An 18441-nucleotide genomic window follows, 5' to 3' on the forward strand; every position below is an offset into this window, starting at 1 on the left:
ATCACGGCGTCATAATAATAATAATAATAATACATCTATTTTATATAGCGCTTTTCCAGGTGCTCAAAGACGCTTCACATGGGCAGGAGAGACAAACTATGGCAAAACAAAAAAACAGAACAAAACAGAACAAAAATAATACATGACAAAATAAAATAAAACCGACAGAATTAGAGGTCAAAAGCAAGATTGTCATGAGAATTGTGGCATTTACGTATGTATTTGGCTGTGTGACCACTTTGGTGTGGTAGCCATTTATAATGGGACTGTGCAGATAGACGGAGCAGAGTGGAAAATGTCAACTCTGGAGTCAGGGCCACAGAGACGCATCACCCTTAATTGGCTGATATCAATCCCTGTCTCCCTGTCTCCCTGTCTCCGCGTGATGTGTGCCTGGTGCCAGTGTATGGCAGCCATTGAGCATGCATAGCCCAAGGTTGGGTGCTACCAGTGGTGGTGAAGGAGGCAATTTCTACCCTACATTGTGGGGAGCGCTTTGGGTGTCTAGAAAAGTGCTATATAAATGTAATGAATGAATATATTGAAATAATTTATTAGGAAAACCCCTTGAGATACAGTATCTCATTTTTGAGAGGGTCCCAAATTGTATGCAATGTAAGACAGAAACAGAACACATAACATAAAAAAAAAAAAAAAAAAAAACATACAAAAACATACAACAGAACAAGTAAACATTATTCATCATTCATCACAAGAGGATATGACGCTCATTCTCCATCAATAGGCCTACTCCACAGCGGCCACCTGATCTGATGCCACAAACGAATATGCTTACCCCGCGATGACACCGCCAGGCAGCCGCCGCGAGAAAGGCCCAACAAAACATTAAAAGGGTAAGTAGAATACAGGATGTAATAGATATTGAGCTCCAGGACTGGCAGGAAAAGCGGAGCACAGCCATCCCGCCCATGAGCACCCCAAATCAACCAATCGTTCCCCCCCTGCCTAGAAATAGGAGTAGAGCCAACTAGCTAACCCGTAATACCCACATACAGGATGGCTATGCCCCACATCCCCTTACCAGCGCAGGAGCCCCACAGAGGAAGCATGTACAGTTAACCATAAAGTTAGAACATAGAGCGTTTTTAAAGAGGTCAAATGAAGATATGGATCGATTGATCACAGGTAGGTTATTCCAGTCAGAAGGGGCTTTGAACATGAAGGATTTCTTGGCCATTACTTTTGAGAAACAAGAAACTGTGGGTAAAAAATATGAATGAATGAATCACCACACAACCACACTGTGTGATCAAGAGGGATGTGAACGTACCGCCTGAACTCTGTTTACCAACGTCGTTATTGGTGAAGTAGAGTTTACCCACCTTTATAAGCTGATATAAAGAAAGAACATTTAGACTTTATGAAGTTGAGGGGTAGCAGGTTTCCCTATGACTATTTTCCTTCTCATGTTATTGTAAATATTTCTTGTTAAATGTGTGTAATTGACAGACCATCGATTTTTATTGTTTATTTATTGTTTTGAGTAAGGGGCAGGCAAAATAAGATGTTCTTCTCCAACCTAACAAGGCCACTGGCCATGACAATATCCCCTCCAAATTCCTCAGAGACTCAGCAGCCGCCATCACACACATAATAAACCTCTCCATAAAACAGGGACATGTCCCCAAAGAGTGAGTGACCCCCCTGCACAAAAAAGGCAGCAAATTAGACCCAGGCATCTACCGGCCTGTTTCTATTCTTACCTCCATCTCGAAAGTCATGGAAAAAATAGTTTACGAACAGGTCGAAAAGTACCTAGCGGAAGAAAATCGAATCTAAAATCGAATCTACGAATTTCAATCTGGCTTCAGAACATCCCACTCCACTGACACATGCCTTCTCTATTTGAACGACCACATCAAACAAGAGGTGGACGCGGGCAAATACTGCGGCATGGTCATGCTGGACCTACAAAAGGCCTTCGACACAGTCAATCACTCCATTCTGATTGACAAGCTAAAAGCAATTGGTTTTGATAGTTTATCAGTGAGCTGGATGCAATCCTACCTGGACGGGAGAGAACAGATGGTGGAGGTAAACCCTATCCCCCCCCCCTCTCAGTGAGCTGTGGTGTTCCACAAGGAAGCATACTAGGACCGTTACTGTTCCTAATTTATGCAAATTACATGTCGTCAGCTTGTGACTGCAACTTGTTCCTGTTCGCGGACGACTCAGCCCTGCTGGTCTCTGACAAGAACAAGTTACAGGTTGAAAAAACCCTCAGCTCAGAACTCGGCAGAATCTGCACCTGGCTCACTGATAACAAACTATCATTACACCATGGGTAAAACAGAATCCATTCTCTTCGGATCAAATAACAAACTCAGCAAAACCAACGTCTTCTCTATTACAGTGGGTGACAATATTGTCACAAGGAAAGATGCAATTACATACCTGGGTTCCATCCTAGAGGCAAAACTTTCCTGTGAAAAAATGGCATCCAATGTAATCAAAAAAGTCAACCAACGAACAAGATTCTTGTACCGGATCTCCTCTCTGGTAAACAAGAATACCCTAAAGACTCTAGCAGGAGCACTCATTCAAGGGTACTACGACTATGCTTGCACCTCATGGTACCAAACACCTCAAAGGCACTAAAAACAAGATTACAAACATCACAAAACAAACTGGTCAGACTACTGCTTGACCTTACTCCTACAGATACAGCCCTGAAAAAGCAAGCCTCTACTGCTCCTCTACCACTACTCCACCACTCCACTCCAAACTGATTTTGTGACTCCTATTGTTCTGGACCGGGCCAGATTTCACACCTCCACTGCCTCCCACAGGCTGGGGAGATCTTAAATTTGTATTCGTCCCAAATGTCCCAGCCCCATCCGATTTCTTAGCTTTTTTCACTGTTTATTTATCATGCATTGCAACACTTATATATGGTCAGTACCCCAAGTCAGACTGCCCATATAAAAATTATCTTGGGGGTCTGAGGGCAGTAGCCCCGACCCCCTCCCTGGGTAAGCACTTAAGTTAAGTACCCTCCTTTTGTTTACGTTTAGACCCAGCCACCAGCCCCCGAAAATGAACACCTGAGTGCTAGTTCTAAAGTGGTAGAAGAGTGGCAGAAGCGCAGCAGTAGGGACCTGAATCTGAAGGGCTTCATCTGTAAAACCCACCTCACCCCTGCTCATTTTGACAACCTAGGATGGCTTAGAGTAGACGACAGAATACAGCAACTTGCAATGGGCCTGGTCTACAAGATACACTACACCACTAAGGTACCCATGTACAGTAAGTACATGTCGAAATACTTCCCAAAGGTCAGTGAATACCACGACCACAACACCAGAGGGAGTTCCACAAATCATGTTCAACCCAGATTCGGCATAAACAAGGGTCTAAACACGTTTTGCAATTATGCCAATTATCAATGTGGAACACCCTACCCACAGCCGTAAAAAAAATTGAATCACTACCCACCTTCAAAACCGCTCTCAAATTTTTTATTTTTTTTTAATCTTTTTCCCCCTCCATTTTCCTCCGATTTTCTCCCATCCCAATGTTAGTCGTATGCCAATTCCCAATCCATTCCTGGTCGCTGCGCACTTACCCCCCGCAGTCAGATCATCTGGGAGAGTGGAGGCTATCACGTGCTTCCTCCGACACACGTCCAGCCAATCAACCGCTTCTTTTCACCTGGCAGCGCGGATCCTCCCTGAGAGGGCGTAGCGTGTGGAAGGATCACACTATCCCACTCAGGTCCTATCCGCGCTTAGCAGGCGCCCCGACCGAACTGTAGGAGTCGCTGTTTACAACGACCCGGACCCACCCGCCAGCTTCTCCCACCCTCTAATACAGCCAATTGTATTAGTGTGAACGGCCAGCCAAGCTGGTGACAACCAGCTCACAGCTTCGGGGTTGGTGACGAACGCAATCTCCGCTACGCCACCTAACCGCCCACCGCTCTCAAATTCTAAACTGGCCCCATAAATGTACAAAACCCCCCTCCCACCCCCTCCTAATGTACAGTTTCCTCCCAATCGTATGTATATATTATCTGTATAATGTAACAGTACTGTATACCTGTATGTCATGATATATATCTGTATAGCCCCTGTAAATGTCCAAACCCCCCCTCCCAATGTAGTTTCCTCCCCCTCATATGTATATAGTTGGTTAGGATCTAGCTGTTTAACAGTAGGCTACTGTATATTTGCATATCTTGTATGTCACAAATGTAACAATTTACAATGTAAAGGTCATGTATGTCAGAAATGTCATGATATATATCTGTATGTTGCGTATGTCATAAATGTCATTATGAATTGAAAATGGGGGACCCTGATGATGTAAACAAGATGAAAGTCCTTCTCTGGTCTGCATCCCCTTAACAATTGTGTGTATTGAGCCGTACTGTATTGTACCCATTCTGCAATCTGTTAATAAAGTTTTCAATCAATCAATCAAAACTCCTTTTCAAATAATGTTATGTGCAAATTGGGAGGTTCTTTTTATTATGAAATGATGCTGTTGTGGTTTTGTGGAACTGTGTATTGCCATGAACGGAACAAATACAAATGAAATGAAAAGTAAAGTAAATATTCATGATTGAAATTCGTAGCTTGGATTATAATAAGTTACATGAAAACTGGGTATTTTTGAGGAAATAATACAACTATTTTGAGCACTTTTTAAAATGTTATTGAATGAATGAATGACCTTTACAGTAGAAGCCCTTAGAAGTCAGGCATTTACTGCTACTCTGCCACTACTTCACCACTCTGATTTTGTGACTCCTATTGTTCTCGACCGGGCCGCGTTTTCCTTAATGCCAAGCAAGCAGTGCAAAAATGCTTCCGCATTCGTCACCGCACGCTAGTGCGGTAAAGCGCCCTTCTTTTCAGACAAATGCTACCGTGCGTGCACCGGCGGCGGCGTGCTCGCTCAGGTGCGTGCGTGCGCCGGCGTGCTCGCGCGAGGTGCCCGCGCATGCGCATGAGATCCCGCCTTGGTTCGACACGAGCGGAGCTCAATATATATAAGTCACCGCCCCTTATTCAGTAACTAGAAATAGCTCAATTGGCAAGGCCACATGGCTGTGGATCCTATGGCTCGTTTGCTGGCGAGTTCGAATCCCATCGAAAATATTTTTTAACGTGATTTTTTTTTAACGTGTATTCTTTCGCCGGTTAAGGTTAGGCATGGTTAAGGTTAAGGTTAAGGTTAGGCATTGTTTCGGAGTTGGTTAAGGTTAGAACGGTTAAGTTTAGGCGCTGTTAAGGAGCTGGTTAAGGTTAGAGTTTGTCAAAGAGAATGGCAATATAATTTCTATGGTTAAGGTTAGGCATGGTTAAGGTTAAGGTTAAGGTTAGGCATTGTTTCGGAGTTGGTTAAGGTTAGAACGGTTAAGTTTAGGCGCTGTTAAGGAGCTGGTTAAGGTTAGAGTTTGTCAAAGAGAATGGCAATAGACAGCCTATTTCCGCGCGACCTGGGCGCTGGGCGGCGGAAAATGAAAGGCGCATTACTGCACGCCACTACGGTAAATTTTTGCACTGCTTGCTTGGCATAAAGCTACACGCGACCGGGCCAGATTTCACACCTCCACGGCTGGGGAGATTTTCATCTTACATTTTTATTCGTCCCAAATGTCCCAGCCCCATCCGATTTCTTAGATTTTTTCACTGTTTATTTATCATGCATTGCAACACTAATATATGGTCAGTACGCCAAGTCAGACTGCCCATATAAAAATTATCTTGGGGGTCTGAGGGCAGTAGCCCCCGACCCCCTCCCTGGGGAACCACTTAAATTAAGTACCAGCCCCCGAAAATTAACACCTGAGTGAGTTCTAAAGTGACATTGGAGTGGTAGATGAGTGGCAGTGGGGACGTGATTCTCGAGGGCTTCTACTGTATTTACATAGCACCCTTCACAGCACGAATGCACAGGGTGCTTTACACTACAGCTAGTATATAAATAAAAAACTAAAATCAGAAATGAATGACAACAACAACGGACAGCAGTTAAAAACAGTGAACCAAATAAAATAATAGAATAAAATAATTTAAATTAAATCATCAGTCAATAATTAAAAACTATAGGAACAGTGAGGACAAAAAGGGTGCCTATATATGACCAAAAGCCTGTCTAAACAGATGTGTTTTTAGCTGTTTTTTTAAAAAGAGTTTTCTGAGGGGGCAGTTCGCATGTCCAGGGGGAGAGCATTCCAGAGCCTTGGTGCCGTCACCTCGAATGCTCGATCACCCCTTGTTTTCAGCCTGGACCTGGGGACCACCAGGAGGTGCTGATCGGCAGATCTGAGTGAGCGGGTGTTGGTGTAGGGATGGATGAGTTCAGTGATGTAGATAGGGGCCTGACCGTGGAGTGCTCTGAAAGTGAAAGTGAGGACTTTGAAGTGAATTCTATAGTGTACCGGGAGCCAGTGCATTGGTGGTTGTTGGCATTACTGGAGTTCACCTGGAGTACACCTGGAGTTCACCTGGAGTTCACAGCCACCCGTTTGCTTTGAACGCTGCTGCATCATCGCAAGGATCCCGCCACCTGAATCACCCACTCTTTTCAATGCCTGTGATGATTCAGTTCAGACTAATCTGTGGGCAATTCAGGGGGCTGCAGCCAGGCTAATGTTGGATATCAAAAACCGTGAAAGGTCATGCTGTTACACGCGGTGAAAGCAATCATTCTATATTAGTCTGTGGAGTGATACGAGCTGCAGGGACACATGCTGTTTGAGTGAGAACATGTGTGCTAACTCATCCACTCTGTGGACATGCTAACTCATCCACTCTGTGTGTGTAGGCCTACATGCTAACTCATCAGGTGTATAGTAGTGTAGGACTCATTACTTTTTCATTCGTAAGCTTAGCATTGTATTGTATTTTATCTTAGTGCTTTTTACCATGTCTATTTTATTATCTATTCTATTTTATTCTATTATTATTTGTATTTTTTGCACAATCAAAGCAGGCATGGCCACCTTCATTTCACTATATGTCTCGTTGTGTATGTATGTGACGAATAAATCTCTTGAATCTTGAATCCACTCTGTGTGCTAACTCATCCACTCTGTGTGCTAACTCATCCACTCTGTGTGCTAACTCATCCACTCTGTGTGCTAACTCATCCACACTGTGTGCTAACTCATCCACTCTGTGTGCTAACTCACGCTAACTCCTCCACTCTGTGTGCTAACTCCTCCACTCTGTGTGCTAACTCATCCACTCTGTGTGCTAACTCATCCACTCTGTGTGCTAACTCACGCTAACTCCTCCACTCTGTGTGCTAACTCCTCCACTCTGTGTGCTAACTCATCCACTCTGTGTGCTAACTCATCCACTCTGTGTGCTAACTCATCCACTCTGTGTGCTAACTCACGCTAACTCATCCACTCTGTGTGCTAACTCATCCACTCTGTGTGTGCTAACTCATCCACTCTGTGTGTGCTAACTCATCCACTCTGTGTGCTAACTCACGCTAACTCATCCACTCTGTGTGCTAACTCATCCACTCTGTGTGCTAACTCATCCACTCTGTGTGCTAACTCATCCACACTCTGTGTGCTAACTGTGCTAACTCCTCCACTCTCTGTGCTAACTCATCCACTCTCTGTGCTAACTCCTCCACTCTGTGTGCTAACTCATCCACTCTGTGTGCTAACTCATCCACTCTGTGTGCTAACTCATCCACTCTGTGTGCTAACTCATACACTCTGTGTGCTAACTCCTCCACTCTGTGTGCTAACTCATCCACTCTCTGTGCTAACTCATCCACTCTGTGTGCTAACTCATCCACTCTGTGTACTAACTCATCCACTCTGTGTACTAACTCATCCACTCTGTGTACTAACTCATCCACTCTGTGTGTACTAACTCATCCACTCTGTGTGTGCTAACTCATCCACTCTGTGTGCTAACTCATCCACTCTGTGTGCTAACTCATCCACTCTGTGTACTAACTCATCCACTCTGTGTACTAACTCATCCACTCTGTGTGTGCTAACTCATCCACTCTGTGTGCTAACTCATCCACTCTGTGTGCTAACTCATCCACTCTGTGTACTAACTCATCCACTCTGTGTACTAACTCATCCACTCTGTGTACTAACTCATCCACTCTGTGTGTGCTAACTCATCCACTCTGTGTGCTAACTCCTCCACTCTGTGTACTAACTCATCCACTCTGTGTACTAACTCATCCACTCTGTGTGTGCTAACTCATCCACTCTGTGTGCTAACTCATCCTCTCTGTGTACTAACTCATACACTCTGTGTACTAACTCATCCACTCTGTGTGCTAACTCATCCACTCTGTGTGCTAACTCATCCACTCTGTGTGTGCTAACTCATCCACTCTGTGTGCTAACTCATCCACTCTGTGTGCTAACTCACCCACTTAACTCGTCCACTCTGCTCTGCTTGATGCTCTGTGGTTCTCCCTCAGCCACGCCAAGCAGCCTTTGCTGGGAGCAGAATTATCATCATAACTATAACATAACAGCCCCCCCCCCCCCCCATTCCCCTACCTGACCTTCTACCCTGTAATATATGTATCCACTTCCCTGCAGACCATGGGGTCTGCTCTACGCTCGGACCATAAATCCTCAACATTTTGCTATAGCCTGGGAGTGGTGCACAGCCATGGTGTCACAGTGCCCCCTATTGGTAGACTTTGAGATTACATTTTTTTTGTAGAACTGCCAGAGATCACCTGGTGATCATCCTGCACATTTAAATAAATGAATCAGTAGTCCAATATTGTATGTTTACAGTACATAATTTCAAAACATGCATTTCAAGCTGAGCATTGGTAGGCTTTGACTGTAGGGACTAAGGTTCTTTCTTGGATATGTGTAATTGGTTGAAGTCGCTCATAAGATAAGATAAGATAAGATAAGATATTCCTTTATTGATCCCCTTGCATCATAGCAGCATGGAGGAGGGGGGGGGGGGGTACACTACAGGTATGGGCATGGTAATAGTAAAGACATAATATCATAATACAGGTAATACAATTATAGTACAGTAGAAAAGTAAAAATAGGCAGTGTAAACAATATAACAATAGAATTAGCTGAGTATAGCATAATATGAGCAAGTAGGCAGTGTAATCAAGGTGCAGATGAGGGTTATATTATGAATTACAATACATATGGTTACAATAATAAACAGAATTTTGAATCTAAATATACTATGAGTAAGTAAGTATACAGTATACACAGGTGCTGCAGTATGCATAAGGTACGTATTGTGTGATGTACGTCATACGTTATAGTCCGTTTAGGTGGGACAGACACACTCCCAGTGATGCAGACATTCCAAGTAGTTCTCGATATAGTTTCAATGCTTTCTCCGTGTAGTAGTACCACTCCTTGTAAAGGCCTAACTGTCTCCAATGATTGATTGATTGATTGATTGATTGATTGAACATTTTATTAACAGATTGCAGAATGGGTACAATACAGTACAGCTCAATACACACAATGTTTTTTATTTTCACTTTATTTTTACATGAAACAAGACAAACAATACAGTAACAGTAATAATCAACGATAAATCACAGGACAATAACAGAAATAATAATAACAATAATGACGGTCCAGTAATTAAATCAGAATGAAAGTAGACTAAAAGACATACAAATAATAAATACAATACATGGGCTCTTGCTCACTCTCCCCCCCCCCCCCCCCCCCCCCCCACAGGACCCCCACGTGGGCTATACATCCACTACTTCATTCAATACACACAATTGTTAAGGGGATGCAGACCAGAGAAAGACTTTCGTCTTGTTTACATCAGGGTCCCCCATTTTCAATTCATCTTCTTAACATGACATACATGCTTGTGCCCCGATAAAGTAATTATTACATCCCATGGCATACAACAACAGGTGAGTTGAGAGCCTGCAGTGGACTTGGATCTAAGTACTCAACAACAAAAACAGGTTAATTGTGCATCGCGTCGGTTCGCATGCAGGTCGGTGCTTTGCGCGCGCCGTGATTATCCACCGAGCCAAGCGTACAGTTGTGTCTAACGCTACGTTTGACAGGGTGATGATGATGAATAAAGAGCTTGCGCGCGTTTGTGTCTCGTTTTATGGAGCCTAATGGCGGGTAAGAGGGCGGGGTAAAAGAGTAGAGCTGCTCCCTACCAGATGGTGGCTAATGTGGTTTGCTTTAGCTGCCCACTATGCTCGCTCTAATTAAACAAGAGGAGATTACATTAGCACTGGCTCCCACTCAATCCGCTAATCTACAGAGCATGGCCCCTGGATTGTGTGTGTGTGTGCGTGTGTGTGTGTGTGTGTGTGTGTGTGGGGGGGGGGGGGGGGGGGGGGGGCGGATTAGAGAGGAGATAATGATTTTTGTTGTTGTTGTAAATTTAGAATAATACACAGGCCATTACGTTTATAAAATAGCCATATTCTATTCTAGGTTTGAAGGTTAGAGGAAGAGGATTGTGGCGGGTTGAAGGTTTAAATCTCTCGACTGACTGGGAAGAAGGTGGGTGGGAGAATAGAATGTAACCACGCGGCCGGCACAGTGGTTAGCATGCTGCCTCACAGCAAGAAGGTCCTGGGTTCCAACCCCAGCGGGGGGCCTTTCTGTGTGGAGTTTGCATGTTCTTCCCGTGTCCTGGTACTCCGGTTTCCCTCCCACACCATAACGACATGCATCATGGTAGGTAGGGGACAGGGGTGTAACGGTACACAAACACCACGTACAGTATGTACCTCGTTTTTTTTTTTATCAAATCTTTTTATTTTCCTTTTTCAAACATGAAACAAAGACATATCACAATACAATAATAATAATAATAATAATAATAATAATAATAATAATAATAATAATACATAAAAGACATCCCAATGCAACAACTTAACACAACATGACAAGACAGTAATTGAGACAGATTGCACAGTGACCAACCCGAGCCCCCCCCCCCCCCCCATCAACCACGATCCCCAACCCTCGACGCCCCCGAGTCCGGTGCCCCAGCGAGTCAAGCATCAGCCTCTTTAACACCACGACCCGTCGAGGCCCCGAACCAGGGCCCCCCCCCATCCCGTGACCATCCGACCCAAATCCAAAGGGGCCCAGGACATATACATAACCAACCATACAAATTTTTTTTTAAATAAAATATACATGGACATTCGCTCGCTCTTGATCTCTTCAAGCGCAGGCGTTTGTTATTACAAACGAATTTATATGAGGCAGAGTGCAATTTCTGCCAGTAACCAACAGGAGGAGGCAACGGGAGCATTGAACTGATAAAATTAATTCTGGGTAAAATATTCATTTAAATTATTGACGCACAGGCCTGTAATGCATTTTTTTATTCGGACCATCTGTTGAAGTCATTCGTAATCCTGTCACCCAAGCTGGAGTAATTATACTTTACCGTCTGGCTAATAGTGGGGAATATTTCAATCCCGAGACATTTAAAGTGTGTTTGCAGGTAGGATGGTAGCCTTCGCAGTCTCATTAAGTTGAAGAAAGGCAGATTTTGGCCAGTTGATCTTAAAGCCGGACAGGCTGCCAAATTCATCTATCACGCTGAGCAGGTGAGGTAAAGAGACGGAGGGATTCTGCATAAACAGGAGTACATCATCTGCGTATAAACTGATATGGTGATGTGTGTCCTGAATTGAAACAGGAGATATAATTTGGGATTGTCTTATGTATTGAGCTAGAGGTTCGAGGGATAAGGCGAAAAGTCCGGGACTAAGAGGACAACCCTGTCTAGACGAGCGTGAGACAGGGAAGAGTGGCGAGCAGAGCTTCCCCGTTAAGATCATGGCCGAAGGCCCTGTGTAGAGAACTTTGATCATATGAATGAAACCCTCACCTAACCCCATCCTTCTAAGAACTGCCCACAAGTAAGACCACTCCAATCTGTCAAATGCCTTCATTGCGTCCAAGGACATGACCGCTGTAGGGACTGCAACATCCTTGCTGGCATCAATCACATGCAGTAACCGTCTGATGTTGTCAGTAACCAGGCGGCCTCTTATGAAGCCGGTCTGATCAGGGTGAACTAGAGATGTCATATGCTTTTGAAGTCGGGAGGCTAGAACCTTGGCATATAGTTTTAGATCGGCTCCGAGGAGACTTAGGGGCCTGTAGCTGCCACATCTGCAGCTAGCAGCCTATCACTATCTTCCGAGATCTGTGGTAGGTTGATTTGATCAAGAAAATCCTCCAGCTTGGTATGATCAAAGACCACCTCTGACTTGTACAGGTTGGAATAAAAAGAGCGAAATGTATCATTAATCTTTTTGGGGTTGGTGGTTACCTCTCCCTGTTGGTTCTTAATGGAAGGGATATCCGCAAATTGCTTACTGGCACGTATCTTCATAGCTAGTAGGTGACTAGGCTTGGAGCCGTGAAAGTAGTAGTGCTGTCTTGTTCTGTGCATCTGAAATTCAGATTGTTGTCTTAAAATGGAGTTAATCTCTTTTTTCACTACCTTAATTTGAAGCTCAAGTCGACTAGAGTAGTTGTGCTGCAATGAAGAGATCAACGTGGCTTGAAGCTTTTCCAATTCCACCAGTTTGGAGAGACGTCCCTTGCGGAGATTAGATGCAAAGAGAGTAGTGTTACTTCTGATAAAACCCTTAACCGAATCCCATAGAATTCTGGGGTCCTGTACCGAGCCAGCATTAAACTGCAGGAATTCAGTGAGCTTCTCTTTAAATTGCAAGTTAAACTCTCAGTTTTTCATCAGTGTTGAGTTGTCCTTAGACCAGGATTATAGGGCTGTGGTAGCTTGCTTCTGATCAGAGTTTTCCGCATAATTGGATCTATCAATCAATGGGTCCCAGACTGCATTAAAATCAGCTCCTACTATTAATGAGTAATCAGGTAGTTTCAACATAGCTGCAGTTAGTACAGCATAGAAGTTGGCGTCATACAAATTATGGGCGTATGCAGTAGGGGTGTAACGGTACACAGAAGCCACGGTTCGGTACGTACCTCGGTATTGGGGTCACGGTTCGGTACGAGTTCGCTACAACAGAAAAAAAATATTTATAATAATTATATTATTTTTTTATTTTTTTTATTTAAAAAATTATATTTATGATAATAATAATTATTATTATTAAATAGAATAATTTTCTATAGGCTTGCCGTGGTAGTCAGTGATACTGGTGTCATTCTGTGTTCAGGCATCCACTTGCCTACTGCCCCTTTAACAACTTATCCTTGCGCATCCTTAAGTTTCAGTTTCACTTCTGTTGACAGAGTCAGCTGTGGAGCGACAATAATATGTTCATGATGACAAGGTTTCTCTCTTTAGCCTTTGGCGTGGTTTATTGTCACATTGCACACATCAGTACACATGAGACCTTCTATTATGAGAGCGACGGAGGAAGAGACAGAGGGGGAGGTAACATCTCCTTTCATACCTCTTACCTGGCGTCAGCTTCAATAGCTATGCCTATAGCGCCCTCTTGTGGAAACAGTTAGACAGTTACATGCAATCATACATAACATCTAACTTCAACAACTTCCAGAGAGAATTAACTTCATGACGAGACTAAAGACTAGAGAACAGATGACATGTTACTTACAACAATGGCAGAGGATTATTTGGATTTAAACACAGTGGAACTCAGATGATCTGTCCGGAAAAGTATGTTTCTTCTTTTTATTTGATTGTGCCTGTGAGTCCGGTGGGGGAGAATGTTGATGTGTTTGTTGGCGCGCGCGCGCGCGCGTGTGTGTGTCGGCGACGCGTGTGTTTCTTTGAGCGCACAAGAAAACGACCCTGCAGCTCTTCCAATGTAAATGTGCCTTTCTCGTGCACTTTCGCCGCTCTGAACTGAAGTCGGAGAGGGAGGGATGCGGAGCGTTTTGCGCGCGTTCCCGACTGCGTGTGTGTGTTTCCCCACTGCGCCGTGTGTGTGGGGTGCTCCGTGTCCCTCTCTCCCTCTCTGTCTCTCTCTCTCTCCCTCTCTCTCTCTCTCTCTCTCTCTCTCTCGCTCTCTCTCTCTCTCTCTCACTGGTGTGTTTGCGCTGAGGCGTATTCGCCGTATGGCGCGCGTACCGCACTGTGATGGCCGTACCGTAAATTTGCGGGACGAATACACGTACCGTTACACCCCTAGTATGCAATAATCAGCGCAATTTTCCGGTTAGAGCATTCTATTTTAGCAATAGTAATTCGACCATCTGCATCAGACCACACATCTAACAGTTTAATATTCAAATTTCGCTTCGCTATTATGGCTACCCCTCGGGCCTTGGTGCTAAAAGAAGAAGAACTTATGTTATGGTAAAATGTATTTGCCAGTTTTGCGTTATCCGCCAATAAAAGGAGCGTTTCACTCAGTAAAGCAAGGTCCACTTCCTTCCTTTTTTAGCCACGTTAGTACACTTGTGCGTTTATGCGGTATATTGAGACCCCCTGTATTCCAGATCAGGATATTCAAATTAGCCATAGTCTAAAAAGGATGCAGTATGATTTAATGTAATACGTTTGGAGTAATAATAAATACATATTCACTTGTTAAGGTTCTATTGGGTACCGAGCGTGAGCGTGAAAACAAAAATAAAACAGAGCGAGTCGACTGGAGAGAAAAACAAAAAACAACACAATCCCCCATTCCCTCCCCCCTCCCCCCCACTTCTATAACTTCTCCTCTCAGGAGATTAAGCTGCATCCCACCTGGTGTGAGGGATGCAGTTTATAATTTCCCTAGGAAGCCGTTTGCAAACTAAAAACGTGGTAACTAACCTTTACTCTATGCTACCTGAGATGTGTGACCATTGGTAAAAGATAAATCAAACATGAACATCAAACATAAATCAAGTGTGAACAACTAAGCATTGGCACTAGTACAGGTGGCTTATGTCCACAGAGAATAATAAACTACTAATGGTAAACTTTTAGAGAGCTGTATTCTTACTAGGGCTGGGAAATGAATAAAAAATAATTATAATAAAAAATAATAAAGAATAATCTCGGTTCAGGGCGGCTAGGTGGTGTAGTGGGCAAGGCACTCGCCACCAGTGTGGAGACGCTAGGATTCGCGTGTTCGAATCCAGCTCTCCACATTGTTTTCAGTTTAGCTGGTCGTCCGCAGTAATACACATTGGCCGTATTACGGGGAGGGAAAACTGAAGGGTGGGGATCGAACGTTGTGAACAAGCGACTCCTACAAGTCGGTTGGTGCGCCTGCGCAGTAGAATCAGGAAGTGTCGGGGGCAGCGTGAGCCTCCCACGAGTTACTCCTCGACACTGAGAGATCGAGCTGCGCAGGTGAAAAGATGCGACTGCTGTTACCTCAAGTACCGGAGGGGACTTGTGCTATGTATGACTTAGTCCACATTGCAGCCGGCTTGTGGGAGGCAAGAAACAGCGTTCGTGACAGGGGAGGGTTGAATTGGATGATACGAAATTGGGATGGGAGAAAATATAGAAAAATGGGAGAAAAAGTGGATAAAAAAAAAAAAAGAATAATCTCGGTTCATAGAGCTATGCAATCTCAGTTTAAGTCAAGCACTTTCATATATGCTATATGTAAGTTTCAAGTCAAGCACTTCCACATATGTTGTGCTGTCTGAAGGAGTGCAATAAATTATTTAATTGAAAAAATAAGAATCGTATGAGAGAATCGTGATCTCAATTCCCATAGAGAGAAAATCGTGATTCATATCCCAGCAAGAATCGCCCAGCCCTAGTTCTTACTGTGGATAAAACAAAGGAAAGGTTACATCATGTACCGGTCTGTATTGAGTGTCACGTTACAGTAGGGAATCAGTTGTATAGGATACAGTCCAATATTAGAAGGCTGTGCTAAAAATGTGCAACCAACCAAACATTGTCCTTGTATGTGGTTTATATACACACGAGATAATAGCCTACTGATAATTACTTATAAGGCAAGTGTATAAGCTGTATAAGGACAGAAGTTCAACCAAGTTCAACTGAGCATCCACAGTCCTGCTAGGCTGCATCAGCCATACAGCTAACGCTGCTAACCAGCATGTAAATTAGCCTGTCGGCTAAGTAGGCTACTGATGGTAAACAATTAGAAGGTTGTATGCTTATTGTGGAAGGCACAAAAGATAGGTTATATAGTGTTTGTGTCTGCATTGAGTGTCGTGTTTATGTAGCCTACTCACCCACCAGGACAAGAAGTGAATGATTAACAGCTTACGAGTGTCATAGATAGTTCATACTAGGTTAACTGGCTCAGCTATACAGCTAACACAGCCAGTTAGCCTACTAGATAGCCTGTCGGCTAGCCTGCCAATATAGCCAGCTATGCTGTCTTTTGGTTATCTAGGTGTAACCGGTCTCGTATTGCTCTGCGTTGTGTTTCAAATTCCTATTCGACCCCTGTTAAGGCATTGCCCTGAGTGGGAGTTGAACCCCGGTCTCCCGCACCGGGGCCGACATCACAAACCGCTGAGCCAAGAAAGGATATCCCCTCTAAGCGCTCAGTTTGGATGCCTCTGGGGAGTGAGTTTACTTGCAGTACTGCTTACCATCCACAGCCACCGAACTACTTGTACCACGTGACTGTGGATATACCGCGGTACCTCCGTTACACTCACCCCCCTAAACTCACTCCACCCAGGGCATCCGGGTCACGGCACCACTGTAACCGGTCTTGTATTGCTCTGCGTTGTGTTTCAAATTCCTATTCGACCCCTGTTAAGGGATTGCCCTGAGTGGGAGTTGAACCCCGGTCTCCCGCACCGGGGCCGACATCACAAACCGCTGCGCCAAGAAAGGATATCCCCACTAAGCGCTCAGTTTGGATGCCTCTGGGGAGTGAGTTTACTTGCAGTACCGCTTAACATCCACAGCCACCGAACTACTTGTACCACGTGACTGTGGATAGACTGCGGTACCTCCGTTACACTCACCCCCCTAAACTCACTCCACCCAGGGCATCCGGGTCACGGCACCACTGTAACCGGTCTCGTATTGCTCTGCGTTGTGTTTCAAATTCCTATTCGACCCCTGTTAAGGGATTGCCCTGAGTGGGAGTTGAACCCCGGTCTCCCGCACCGGGGCCGACATCACAAACCGCTGCGCCAAGAAAGGATATCCCCACTAAGCGCTCAGTTTGGATGCCTCTGGGGAGTGAGTTTACTTGCAGTACCGCTTAACATCCACAGCCACCGAACTACTTGTACCACGTGACTGTGGATAGACTGCGGTACCTCCGTTACATAGGCACAGTCGCCGTTTTCAGATAGTTTTGGATGAAGTCGGCTGCCAAAGCTGGGTCTTCGAATCCGTGTGTCGAGTTGTCCGGTAGAGTTAGCCTCAGAACTGCAGGGTAAACAAGTCCATACTTCACTCCCGGGCAAGCTCGCAGCCGGTGTTTCACCTCTCCAAAGCTAGCTCGCTTCTTAGCTACTGCCGTTGTGTAGTTTGCATATCGTTGCGTATGTGAAAGAAATGTACCCTGATGACAAACGGTCGTGGGGGCTCTCCTTCTCGGGGGCGGCTCCGCAGGGTGTGGTGAGCTCGGTCCAGTAGCGGCTTTTCCTCCAGGCCAAGTAGCTCTTGAAGCAGCCCGGCTACGTACTCCGTTGGTCGTGGACCCTCTGCTCCCTCTGGTACACCTAGCAGACGAATGTTGTTTCTCCGCATTATGCTTTCCATGTCTTCGCATCTGTTGTCTAGGTATTCTACCCTAGTCACCAGGGAGCCAACGGTGGTTTCCAATTCGCAAATGCGGGTGCTGTTATCTGTGGCGCCGCGTTCCAACTCCAATATAACCTCTCCTTGCGTATCGAGTTTGTTTTGTACTTTCTCAATCGACTTCTTTAGCTCGTCTTTGACTGACAGCATCTCCGATCTGAGAGAGTTTGAAAGGGAGTCGATTTTAGCAAAGATATCAGTCTTAAGGGAGCCCATCATGGCTTGTAGTAGTCCCGCAGTTAGGGTCCCGGTGTCGTCGGCCTCCGTGGCGTCTGGTGGCGGGCCTCCCTTTGTTAGAGTATTCAGCATTATGAGTTATAATTCAACAATAGTTCAACAATAGTTCAACAAGTTCGGTTAAAGGACTGTTCAAACACCTACTCAACATAGATGTGTTCAGTTTGATAGGAGTATAATATATACGTTTTGTCACACACTCAGGAGCGGTGGGGAAGCGTGTCTTACATCCTTACAAGACCAGAGCCTCTATGTACCTCGGTTTTGAAGTCACGGTTCGGTTCGGTACGGGTTTTCAGTAGTGGGAGCAAGTTTGGCTTTCCATGTTCCACTCAGGGGTGATGTAGTGTACAGTAACTAATTGTACTTGTAGGGCTGTCAACGAATATTCTATATTGAAATGAATAATCGATTTGAAAAAATATATAAATATATATATATATGTAGCAGCCTGAATATTCTACAAAGTATTCAGTAGTGCTAACTAACTGTTACTTTCCCTGTGTGTGTATAACGTGTGCCTAACAGTGTTCCTTTGG

At 44.6% G+C, this 18441-nt stretch overlaps 1 protein-coding gene across 1 annotated transcript in view; it reads right to left on the reverse strand.

Annotated features, from left to right (window-relative positions):
* Positions 1-17614, reverse strand: part of LOC311225583 (uncharacterized protein) — a gene marked incomplete at both ends in the record, with an annotated part of 30506 nt that extends 12892 nt beyond the window's left edge. Inside the window, 2 exons of the mRNA XM_084310944.1 lie at positions 8385-8455; positions 17426-17614. Of these exons, the coding sequence (XP_084167070.1) occupies positions 8385-8455; positions 17426-17614 (260 nt within the window). The remainder of the gene's footprint in view (positions 1-8384; positions 8456-17425) is intronic.
* Between the last annotated feature and the right edge of the window lie 827 nt (positions 17615-18441).

The sequence above is a fragment of the Notolepis coatsorum genome (assembly GCF_963971535.1).
Source record: "Notolepis coatsorum genome assembly, chromosome: 1".
Lineage (NCBI taxonomy): Eukaryota > Metazoa > Chordata > Actinopteri > Aulopiformes > Paralepididae > Notolepis > Notolepis coatsorum.